The 12391-nt window shown below is 34.5% G+C and overlaps 2 protein-coding genes and 1 long non-coding RNA gene across 4 annotated transcripts; 2 read left to right on the forward strand and 1 right to left on the reverse strand.

Moving 5' to 3' along the window:
- Nucleotides 1–74: 74 nt before the first annotated feature.
- On the forward strand, nt 75–1992 carry LOC140060787 (uncharacterized). The gene is made up of 5 exons (XM_072107135.1): nt 75–351; nt 710–772; nt 888–931; nt 1041–1160; nt 1368–1992. Exons 1-5 carry the CDS (start codon nt 129–131, stop codon nt 1428–1430), a joined length of 513 nt encoding a protein of 170 aa, XP_071963236.1. The 5' UTR covers nt 75–128; the 3' UTR covers nt 1431–1992.
- On the reverse strand, nt 1832–4677 carry LOC140060788 (uncharacterized). 2 transcript variants are annotated; one of them, XR_011847369.1, is made up of 4 exons: nt 4534–4677; nt 4027–4214; nt 2759–2987; nt 1832–2616 (listed from the first exon to the last, which is right to left on the reverse strand). It is a non-coding gene; the product is annotated as an uncharacterized lncRNA (long non-coding RNA). The 2 variants fall into 2 exon arrangements; XR_011847368.1 differs by lacking the exon at nt 4027–4214.
- Nucleotides 4678–4739: 62 nt separating this feature from the next.
- LOC140060253 (UDP-galactose transporter senju-like) lies at nt 4740–11972 on the forward strand. Its single transcript, XM_072106387.1, has 6 exons — nt 4740–4867; nt 8059–8171; nt 8574–8691; nt 8797–8843; nt 9358–9497; nt 9675–11972. The coding sequence occupies exons 2-6, from the start codon at nt 8108–8110 to the stop codon at nt 10311–10313; spliced, it is 1008 nt and encodes a 335-aa protein (XP_071962488.1). The 5' UTR covers nt 4740–4867; nt 8059–8107; the 3' UTR covers nt 10314–11972.
- Nucleotides 11973–12391: the final 419 nt, after the last annotated feature.

Genomic DNA, 12391 nt, shown 5'->3' on the forward strand with positions numbered 1-12391 from the left:
AGGTCAGCTTATGACGTCATTAACCTTTAAACAAGTTTCGCGCGGATTTTTTTTTATTTCTCGCGATCGACTCGCTTTACTTCTGACTACAGGGTTTTACGTTTAATAAACTAAATAATAGTATTACTATGTCAATTTATATTGATTCAAAACGACTGGCAAACTTGCCCGCTACCGATATTCATTTGCTACCTTGTGAAATTTGTCACAATGGAGATGGAAACGTGTCTACGTATTTTAAAGCTAGCCCTGTTCAGCCGTCAACTCGATATGTGAACAACACCACTGGAGCCGTTGAAACCGTCAGCTCGCCACCTGCATCATCGCCTAGCCCTAATCTCGACTACAGTGGTAAGTTAAGCCTGGGCCTAGCATAAATTCGTTGTATTCATACGACTGATTGCATGCACTACGACTGGTGATTTTTTTGTATAAATGAAATTAAATAAATTTTTTAAAATTATAATTTATAAATAATTAATGAAAGTAGAAATATATGCCTACGTTTTTTATTTTGTTTGTGGCTCAGTCTACTAGTAGAGGATACTGTACTGTACACTGTACTGTTGTCAAATCTTCTGCCTGGTTTAGTTGGTTACTAAAATACAGCTATGTATGGTAAATTGCTAAGAATATAATACTAATTGCAATCGCTAACAAAAATGAGGGAAGTAAATAAATTATTTTCACTTTTCTTTGAAATTAACAGTTTCATCTTTTAGAGGACGCCCTCTCTGTGGAAAACGAATAGAAGTTCTAGATGGCTATAAAGGTATACTTGTGAGAAACTAAAAAACTAAAAGATTATTATTTCCCCCGTACAGAATGTGTATTCTGTATTTTAATATATTGATCTTAAAAATGCTTTCCATTTCTTGTATTTTTAGGTGTTGTACTAAAGGAATCAAATAAGCCATTTTCAGAAGATGAGGTAAGATTGAAAAGTTCCAGTGGGGGGGGGGGGGGGTTCGGTTCCTTTAGTCGAGTTGTTTCTCATTCCAGATTGACATAAAACTACCCTATTTGTTTACTTTCTACAGGACAGAGTACTCAGTGTTGAGAAGAGGTTTGATAGTCTGATGTATTGGAAGTTGGATGGTGAGCCATCAAGTAATGATGTATTTATCAAAGCATTAGATTGGATTGATATTGCAGAATCTGTAAGTACATTACAATATAATTATTATATAACACCTAAATAAAATCATGTCATTTCATTAGACAATTGTGGGTCACATGCTATGCAATATTATGCATTATTTAATGATCTTTAAAGAGTACTTCTTAATTTTTTATATATTTTTATGTCTAGATCCAAAAAAAAAGACGATTTAATGAATTTATATACCGGTATTAATATTTTGCAGATTCATGGATATGCTGCATCTGAAGAACCCGAGACACCTTCAAGTGTTGATGGGCTCAGGTGATGTCATCAACTATATTTAAAAAATTGAGCAAAGTGGGTCTAAATCACAAGTTTCAGTTCAAACCATCATTGTAAATTTGGTTGTATTTGATACAAACCATTTATGGCCTCCAGATTACATTTATAGTACATTTGTATTGTCATTAACAGTAAATCAATATTGGTTCCTAGGCATCATCCCTGTCCCATATTTAACTTTAAATTTAGTCATTGTATTCATTTTTTGGTCCCTGGATTACCATTTCTAATCCCTGGATCCTATTTTTGGACCCTGGATTTCTAACCACTATTGCCACATATCAGAAAAATCCGATAGTAGAATGAAATTCTAAGCTAATTCTAAAGAAATATTTAAGGCTATGTTTTTTTTATATAAATATTGAATAAAATATAACAAACCAATTTTTGAAAAATTATTTATTTATTAAATCTCAAATAATAAAACTCTCTTTACACAATTTGATGCCAGCATACAATCTTCTCTAAAATGGTAACTTACTTTTAAACTTGGGTAGAAATCCAACTCTGGTATATCAATAATAATAATTAATCTGTACATACAATGCATTCTTTCATAAATAAATGTTTGAAATTTTGTGCAATCTTTTCTAGTTATTATTTACTACTGTTGTATATCATTGTGAACTTTATGTTAACTAGTATACATTTAGCAATTCTAGTTATTATTTACTATATCAATACTACATTAAACTAATGTACAATTGGCAATTTTCCTATTTGGTTCAGTCCTGCAGGGTCTGACTTGATGTATGGATTGGAAATGTCATTAATGTTATTAGTACTGTACTGAAATCATATGTTATTAGCTGTGTGACTTATACATAATTCACCATGTAATGTAACATGCATATAAGTGTAGGTTTCTGAAAAAATATTGGCAAATCCTTAAAGAAATAACTTCAATCAAAGAATAACATAACAAGTTTAAAAAAAAGTGGAACATTAACAAGAACTCTATTATAGAACCACCTGCTCTACATCCACACCGGAGGTTAAGCATCTTGCAAGCTCTTCTCATTGTTACCAAGGTGTTCTACATTCCAAAATCTATGACATCATCACTGGAGAATGGAGGAACAGCGCAGTACCAGGTGCATCACATTAAGCTAAGAATTCAAGTGGGGTGTACACATTGTCTCCAACATACTCGGCAATGTCTTGGCTTCCTGTAAACGCAAGCAAAATTATACTATAATTCACCAAATTTACGTGTCTGTCTGGCTTTATTCAGGCTTAAAAAATCGGCCCTCATGAGTGACACTCACGCATTATGCGTGAGAGTTGGCAGGTATACAGATGTAAACTTACGGATTTTTCGTTCCTCTAGAGTTTCTTCAGTTTGTTTGGGCTTTTCTCCTAATTCTTTAAAGCGATCAGTAATACTGACTTCTCTTGTCTTATAATACAAAAAAAGAAGTCCTAAAGTTGTCCACACACCAGTAGCATATGCAATTGACAGTCTTTTTTTTAAGAGCCTCGGCTCTTGCTTTAGGACCATGTCTTTTAATCGTCTGATTACCATCCTGTTTTACAATATCTGAAATATAGAATATTTATTACTATTGTATTATTTGAATAAACATTTGTTTATTTATACTGGGTAACCTCTTCAGTTAAAGAAGAGGGCCCAGTTATGATCAGTGGCTGTGATTTACTAGTACACCAGGGCAACCTCCTACTCATCTCGAAAGGTACTAGGCCTAGGTTCTTTAAAGTGCACATGAGCTAGATAGTGTACACTGGACTTACAGTTTATAGTCCGTATCCGAGAAGACTCGTTCTACCACCAGAACCATGGAGCGAGTGAGCCTTGAACCCTTGCCGATGTAATAATGGATACCTACGTAATTACATTTGTACTGTCTTAAATTAACCGCTCAACCACTCACTCAAAAAGAACATCGTTTGGAATAAACCCCTGCATACATGCCAACTTGACTAACCCGTACGCAAATATATGAATAGCCTACTCCCTCTACTTACTACCTAGAGAAGGCCTAGAGGGGCCCATCATCTAGCCTACCCTAGCTAGTCCTACTGACACTCACTGACTAGGCCCTCCAGCTAGCAAGCTAGGCTAGTCTTACCAATCAAGCTTTTAGGCTAGTGTAGCCTAGCTTAGGCCTACTAGCTAGTTAGTAGTAGTAGTAGTACACAGTAGTATAGTATTAGTAGTATGCCTAGCTAGTAGTACAGTATAACTGTTATGCGCGATTTGAACGATTTGCGCAATTTGAAATTGCGCAAAAAAATCCTTGCGCAATTTGAAATTGCGCAAAGAATTCTTGCGCAATTTTAAATTGTGCAAGGATTTTTTTGCGCAATTTCAAATTGCGCAATCAACTTGCGCAATTTCAAATTGCGCAAGAAAATCTTTGCGCAATTTTAAATTGCGCTGCACAATTTGTAAATTGCGCAAGATAGTTCTTGCGCAATATGACACCTTTGCGCAATTTGAAAACGAACTGTAAATTTTCCCATACATGGCTAGGCTAGGCCTAGGCAGAGGAGTTTAAAATTTAGTATTTTATTATATAAATAAGACCATTTCAATGAAGATAATGTTTAATACTCACTTTTTAAGTTTTTAATATTAGTTTAAGCTAGGCCATGTAACCTAGTCAGTATCAGTAGTCCAGACCCTAGCTAGGCTAGAGTAGTATAGCCGGCCGCCCGCGCCGCGCCCGCCTGGTGGAACACCACCGCTTCGTTTTCCTTCGTCGGTTCTTCGACGGTATGCTAACTTATAACAATATTTGCACTACTAAAATAAGGAAATGCGATATTTATCTTTAATTTTGAATCATTCTTAGAAATTACTATAAAAATATGGGTGTGCATGATTTCACAATCTGTCGAAAAACCTTGCGCAATTTGCAGATTACTTGCGCAATTTAATACGTTGCTTGCGCAATTTGAAACACATGTTTCAATTCAAATTGCGCAAGGATTTTTTTTGCGCAATTTCAAATTGCGCAAATCGTTCAAATCGCGCATAACATAACAATAATCATCTTTATTTGTCTAGCCTAGCCTAGGCTACTAGCCTAGGCCAATATGTAAGATTTATTTATTTAGCTTACTTGTTTCATTTTTTAAAAATGGAATCGAAAATTAGGAAGCAGCAGCAGCAGCAGGAACCTCCTTCACACTTGGCCTAAGCCTAGCCTAGCACAGCCAGCCGGGGAGAGAGAGAGGAGGGGGATGAGTTCATATTGAAATACAGATTTATTGCATTGATGGCGCACATGCATGCAGCATGCATGCTCGTGACGTATGTACCACCGCCTCTCTCGCCCTCCTTCACAACATTAAACAATGTTATCTCCGTGATTATTTATAAATAAAGCCTTTGTGATGTTGGAAGGTTCCCATTAACAAAACAAAATGAAGACCCGACATGAAGGCTATAAGAAGGTACAAATCTACACCGTCTACAGTAATCATTTCGTTCAATTGGTTCAAAAAGGGGTTAGCTAGGGCATAGAGATATTATAGTGAATATCTCTATGGCTAGGGCTAGGCCTAGGACTATCTACTGCAAGAGACCTGGCGGCCATGCCAAGTGCTTCACTGTTTGTTTGTTTGTTTGTTTTTTTATCTTCTTTATCTCACTAGGCCTACGTTAACTATCACGGATGCTAGTCAAGTCGCCCCATCGCAAAGTCGCCCCATACAAAGTCGCCCCATACAAAGTCGCCCCTTACACAGTCGCCCCATCGCAAAGTCGCCCCAAAACAAAGTCGCCCCATCGCAAAGTCGCCCCATCGCAAAGTCGCCCCAACGTAAAGTCGCCCCATCGCAAAGTCGCCCCAAAACGTTAAAACAGTTTACAAGTGCGTAAAATGTCGCAATGATACACAAAATAACACGGAACGTGTAGGCATAAAATGGGAAGCCAGCCCGCCATGTAGTCTCAGGTTACACGATCGGCACGCTACCCCATCATCAGCAGAGAGGAAGCCCCCGACTAATCACTCCGCGGTCGCACTGAGCTCACCAGAAGGAAACCCCCGTAATTACTCAGCCGTTGTCGCACTATACAACGCACCCTCTGAAGATGGGGAAACCCCACCGGAGTTTTACGATGACATCAGTCGCGTCGCGTTTGAAATCGGTCGTGTTTAATTTTGGTCGCGATAAAATGATGTTACGATCTAGATTATTTTTACTTTGGTCGATGAATATTTATTATTATTATTAGGGCTATATTATTATTAATAATTGATTTTTTTTTTATTTTTACAGGTTTACAGTATGATGAGAAAGATGTGTGCCTTAAAAAATGACAATTTGTAAACCTAGTTTAAGATTATAGTATTATTCGGCATAAATGTCATTTAACAGTACATAATTATTTAAATGTGAAATATTTGATAGGGAACGTAGGCTACGTCTGTGTCTTTTATTTTATATGCAACAAATTACATAAAACAATTTATTTCTAAACATTCAGTTTACTATTAGTATTAAAATTAACATAATTGATTATAAGCCTGGAAAGGCAATCCCATCATTATATCCATTATAAAATTGCAACAAATAACCACTTATGTCGTAAATTATGACGGCGTGCGTGTGTGTATTCGTCGTACGTCCGTGTACGTATTATTCCGTGCCTCTTCACTGTCTTGTTTAATTTAAAATTAAATAAACACCCGATATGAGGATATTTAGGCATGATAATTACTGTAGAATGTTCTATAACCACAAGGGTTGAAAAGAATTTCTTCAGTAAAATGATCACTGTCTGTCTCGCAATCGGAAACCAATCGGAGCTGCGCCTTCTGGTATCTGTTTTCTCACAGCTGCTACGTCTTTCTGCTGACCGTCGGGGATTCCCCTTTTTAAAAAACACGCCTACGATGGTTTTTCCATGGTCAAAATGTAGCGTTTTAATTTTGCTAAAATACCTGGATGTATAAAACGATCATATCGGCGATGAAATCCTTTTTTTTTTGAGTATTTTTTATTTCTTCATTTCTAACAATAGACACATAACTTGTCAATAAATGCAAAATGATCAATAAGTAGCCTATAACACTTACAACGCTGTTATTGTTTTAACTAATCTATACGAAAGCCTACTACACATTTATACATTTATTATATTATCCTAAAAAATGAGCTGGTATCCACGCGTAGGTTCAATTGAAGAAAGATTCGTAATTGTGGCTCTGCTAACTAATTTTAAAATCATATTAAATTAACATTTTCGAAACTATAAATCAGGGATAATCTTATTAGAACTTTCAAACAAGGAACTATTTTTTTAATGATTTTTAAAAAGCACATCACTCCATTAAAACCTGTAAAATAAAAATTAAACCACAAATTATGTATATAATAGGATAAACATTATAATGTATACGACATTTAGTGCGACCAAAGTAACAACACGATCAATGTCAAACGCAACCGATATGATTAAAACAGCGTACTAACTACCAAAATAAAACCGTGGGCGACTTTGCGATGGGACGACTTTGCGTTTTGGCGACTTTGCGATTGGGCGACTTTGCGATGGGGCGACTTTGCGATGGGGCGACTTTGTGATGGGCGACTTTGCGATGGGGCAACTGTGCCGGGGCGACTTTGTTATGGGGCGACTTTGTATGGGGCGACTTTGTATGGGGCGACTTTGGGATGGGGCGACTTGACTGGATCCCACTATCACTACTACTACCCCTCTACATTTGTAGTAGCATTAACTACTAGGCTGTATGACTAGTATAATTAGAGAGCAATTAGTGGTGTTGGGAGTAAAGTTTTAGTTCATATCTGGTTTACGATATCGACCACGTTTGAAGTTTTATTTTGGTCCGGATAAAATCAAGTTCCCCATCTTTTTTACAAATAAATTGTTCAATTTAACGATATGTCCAGTGGCTCCCATTTAAATTATTTTTAATCAGTTTATTGGGTAAATATATTTATAATTATTTTTAAAATTATGAATAGCATTATACTGTTAATTATTATGTGACATTAAAATAGCCTATTTATTTAAATTTAAAAAAAAATGTTTCAGAATTATTTTTTCAGATGTACAATATCTTTATATTAATTATTATTTAGGCATAATAATAATAAGAATTAAAATAAAAAGAAGTCTTTTGTATAGCTCCTAACGAAAATAATTTTTCTCTTTTGTTGCAATGCAATTAATTTTAATAAATCCAATAATATCCAGCCACCAATGGTTATGGTAATAATTTTATACAAAAATCAATATAAATTTTCTATTAAAATGCAATTTGTAAATCATTTCATTTTTTATCTGCCTTTTTCATATTAATTGCTTAACAGATTTGAAGTTTATTGAAATTATAATTCAATTATTTAATTAATTATTTGATTGCTGCATATTCATATGAATTTTTTTATATGTGCATAACAATTTCTGACACAAAGATATCAGTATTGGAAAATGACTTATAGTTTGTAAGCTATTGGAAGCAGATTTATATGTGCATCTACTGCAGTCCTATAGACATATTTATTACATAAAAAAAAAAAAACATTTTGAGTAAGTACTAGATTTTAAATTATAATCATCTAATTCAATCAATTTAATATTATGATTTTATATTTTATTATATTTATAGGTTAATCTTTGATTGATATAATTTTGAGATCTGTTCAAAGTTGGTGAAGATGTTTAAAGACAAGGATAGCATTGTGGTGTTTGTTCTCTACATTGTATTGTCTGTTAGCCAAGGTATTGTGTTTTTTTAAATTTATTTAAAACCCATTTCACACTAATTATTAATTTAATTATCTCACACAATTCATTATAACTTACTAGGTTTAAGCAATGTGAAAGGCCAATTTATGAACTAAACGGAAAATAATATATAATATCTTGCTTAAGGTTCTGTCTACATTATCAAACTTTATGTGACAAAAAAATGTGCCCATTTGATGTCATATCACTACCATATTTGGGAATATCACTACCATATTTAAGCAAATCACTACCATTATTTAGGCACATCACACTTTTTTTGTCAAACCTGATAAATAGTTTTAGGATACAAGCATTGTGACTAGCGTTGGATTTAAACCCACGATCTGTTAAATGGAGTGTAATCAAATAATTTTATCGACTGTTATTTCACAGGTTTACTTGTTACTGCTACAAAGAATGCAAATGGCGGATATTCATTTAACTTTACTACTGTCGTCTTGATAATGGAGATCTGTAAGCTTCTTGTATCTATAATAGCGTTCTTAATGCAGTAAGTTTTTTTAAAAATATGAATATTATTTTGTTTATTGCCATACTTATGCATCCGTCAGCACAATAATAAGTACAACAAACATAATTCTTTTTTTGTTTCTAGTAATTCCATTTTGTCATTGCAAAGAGAAGTTTTCAAGAACATTAAATGTAAGTTTATATTATATTTTGTAAATACTAAATTCTAGGTTAAGTCCCACTGTACTCATCCCCTAATCACCACATATGTAATATACATATTTGTAATATGATATTATGGTTATACTATGATACAGCTGTCACATATGACACTGTATTCCATAATTTGCCTATGATACTGTAATATTCTGAATAAAGTTACCGATAAACGGCTTCCTTTAAGCTGCCTGGATTCGGTGAATATGTACCGAGGATTTAAATGATACAATTTTGGTGCGAACGATCCTATGCTGTACCATTGAACCAATTTTCCACGATATTTTACTCGGACACAGCCAATATCCGCCAGAGCCTCCTGTCTAGCCAACATGGATTTTGGTAGATAATTTGAATAAAATTTTACTATAGAACAGTAGTAGTAGTAGTTGTACAATATGTTTTTAAATGTATTTATTGCTATTTGTTAATTGTTAATGTTATTACGATAATTGTTCAGTATCGGTATTTTTTTGTTTGTTTTGTTTAGTTGCGCTGCTCTATGTATTCCCAGCTGCCCTCTACTGTTTGTACAACAACTTGCAGTTTGTAAACCTTGCGAACTTTGACCCCACCACGTATCACATTCTTCTACAGTCTCGTATTGTTGTTACTGGATTTATCTATCAGGTCAGTATCATTATGTTTTGACATTTTTTTTTTTAACCTTTGACGTGACGTTTCGTTGACATGTTGTCAACTTCCTACTGATTGTTCAGTACAATCTTGAAAATCTAGAATGACGCAGGAGGGGGAAAGCGGAAACACACCATCGTTTTTAATTATATTTATCCACCTTTTTTCTAGATTTTTTTTGCTGTTAACCTCAACATTAAACAATGGATATCTCTAATAATCCTAACTCTTGGTTGCATAATCAAACAAATCGACCTTCTCAACATCCAACAACTCTCCACATCTACGTCCAACATAAGCTACGCCATCCTTCTCGTCCTTGCGCAAGTAACATGCTCCTCGATAGCAAGTGTTTACATTGAACTACTAATCAAAAGCAAAGACAAACAGGTTAATATATGGCTGCAGAACATCTTCATGTACACGGTCTCAATCTTCTGCAACTTGATTGTTCTCTGCTTCAGTGGTTCTCTTTCCGATATTATCTCCTTAGATAGCATCACCTCAATTTTTCAAATACCGGTGCTGTTAATTATCGCTAATTGGGTTGGGTTAGGCTTGATTACAAGTTTTTTTCTAAAGAACCTTAATTCAATTCTTAAAACATTTGCTAGTGGTCTTGATTTAGTATTTATAGCAATTCTGTCGAGTTTCTTTTTTTCCATTCCAATTACTGGTTTTACTGTTCTTTCGATTTTGGTGATAAGCTTGGCGTTCTGGATGTATTCAAAGAATCCAATTACGCGAAAGGAGACTGCTGTTGTCGCGGAGAAACTAAATTCAGTTAAAAATGGTGTAATCGATAGTTAATCGGTTAAATATTGTTGAAAGACGCCCAAATGAAAACAGTTTGGTTATTTTGTAAACACTGTATTGTGCACCATACAATCATTCTATCACTTTTTTGGGGTTTTTGATGTTTTTAAATTTTAATTCAAGTTATAATTCACAAAAGAAACATTTCGTATTTTGTAATAAAATTCTGAAGTCTTAGCTGAAACTATTGTGTACGATATGATACATTTTAATTGCAATTTTAAGAGTATTTCAAATGTATAGTTATTTTTTTTAAATTTTCAGTGCAATTATCTGTATTAAGTAAAGAGAAGATTTTAATGACCTTTTGCCATTGAATTATATTATTTAAGTTTTTTTTTTTTTCATTACGGTATATACACTATTTGGATAGTGAGATTTTACTCGTAAATATCTAAACAAAAATTTAATCAATTAACAAAAATGTTAATAAAAACCCACCTTAAAAGTTTACATTTATCACAAAACATTAAATTCTTTCATTCCAGTATTAAAAGTGATCATATCAAAATTATTCTGCTGCAGTTACTGCAGTAACTACTACAGGGGCGCAGCCAGTGGGGGGGTCACGGGGGTCCTGACCCCCCTTTTTTTTAAGAAAAAATAAATAAAAACATGAGACAACAATACAGATCAAATCATCCTGGAGATACTGTGGAAGATTACTACCGAGCAGTATTACCAAATCAACTTCTTGATTACAAACCGAGTTAAAAACCCGTTTTTCTGCTGATAACAGGCCATGCTTTAAAATATTTGGCGTAGCACCCGAGTCTATCGTGAAGTGTAATGTTGAAGAAGTCTTCAAGGAACTTGGATTTGGTACGATGATCTGTTAAGACACGAACATCTTCATTCCGAGCTTCAGTGATGGAAGCGACTGTGTAAAATTAGCGGATCCAGATGTGTTCCCGAATGTGCGTGCACTTCTTCTAATCGCGTAGGCCTATGCCCGTAACGTCTGCTTAAGCTGAGCGGAGTTTTTCGACTTAATGGAGAACGAAAACCTGTTTGGGAAATCACATGTCTTATGAGCAGCTTTCGGGATTGTACCTCATGAACATACACTTTAACATGAACATTAAAGTGGAGCTACACTCAGACTTTCTCAGCTTATATTATGTTTAAGTATGTTTAATTGAAAGTGATTACATAAAAAAAAACAGGAAAAATACGGAAATATTTTCCAAAAACTCATTTCTAAAAAATCGGGCCCCTGGCGGCCCCCTGGCCCCCAGCCCATGGTTGCTCGCTTCGCTCGCAAAATACTCACATATTGGTTGACCCCCCCTTTAATTCTTTGCTGGCTGCGCCCCTGTACTACTTTTACTTTTTACTGCAGTAAAGTATGATCTTAGTTCTTAGTTAAACTTCCACATTAGCAAGTAAGTTTATGAGCACTGCAATAAACTAGTTTGTGCGATTACCCAAAAATGGCTTGTTAAAATAATTGCATTACTTCAGTAGAATAATTTTGGCATGGTCCGTAACTAGTTGATAGTGCCATGACGACATGTAATTGTATTAATGAAAGAAAGTGTATTTATATTTTAATATTTTATGCAATTTTATATATTGAAGTGGAATAGTAAATATGGTATTGGTTATAAAACCTGATATTGTATTTATCAAAACAAATAAAAGAAAAATAATACGAGAAACAAATTTATTTATTTCTTTTTCAGTAATTTTTAATTCACAATACATTTAAGGGTCTTTCATATCTTCTCTGGAACAGCTCTGTGTTAGATTGCAAGTACAGCATTACTGTAGCGACTTTTGTTTTCATGACGCGTCACAGAGCTACGTACAGTACATATTGAGTAAAAAGATAATTCTGTGCACGCTCCGAGAACATGGCTATGCATAGAATGATCTTTTTACTCGATTGGCACATGTACCACGATATAGATTGTATTTACCATATCGGAGCCAGAGCATGTGTAAATGGCCTTTCGAAGAACAACATATTTACAGGAATTAGATGTTCATTTAGTATTAAGAAATCCTTAAGTTTTGATAAAAATAGGTGTAGTGTTTTCTCCGGTCAACAGACCAAATATGGGCTCAGT

The sequence above is a fragment of the Antedon mediterranea genome, chromosome 10, assembly GCF_964355755.1.
Source record: "Antedon mediterranea chromosome 10, ecAntMedi1.1, whole genome shotgun sequence".
Classification (NCBI taxonomy): domain Eukaryota; kingdom Metazoa; phylum Echinodermata; class Crinoidea; order Comatulida; family Antedonidae; genus Antedon; species Antedon mediterranea.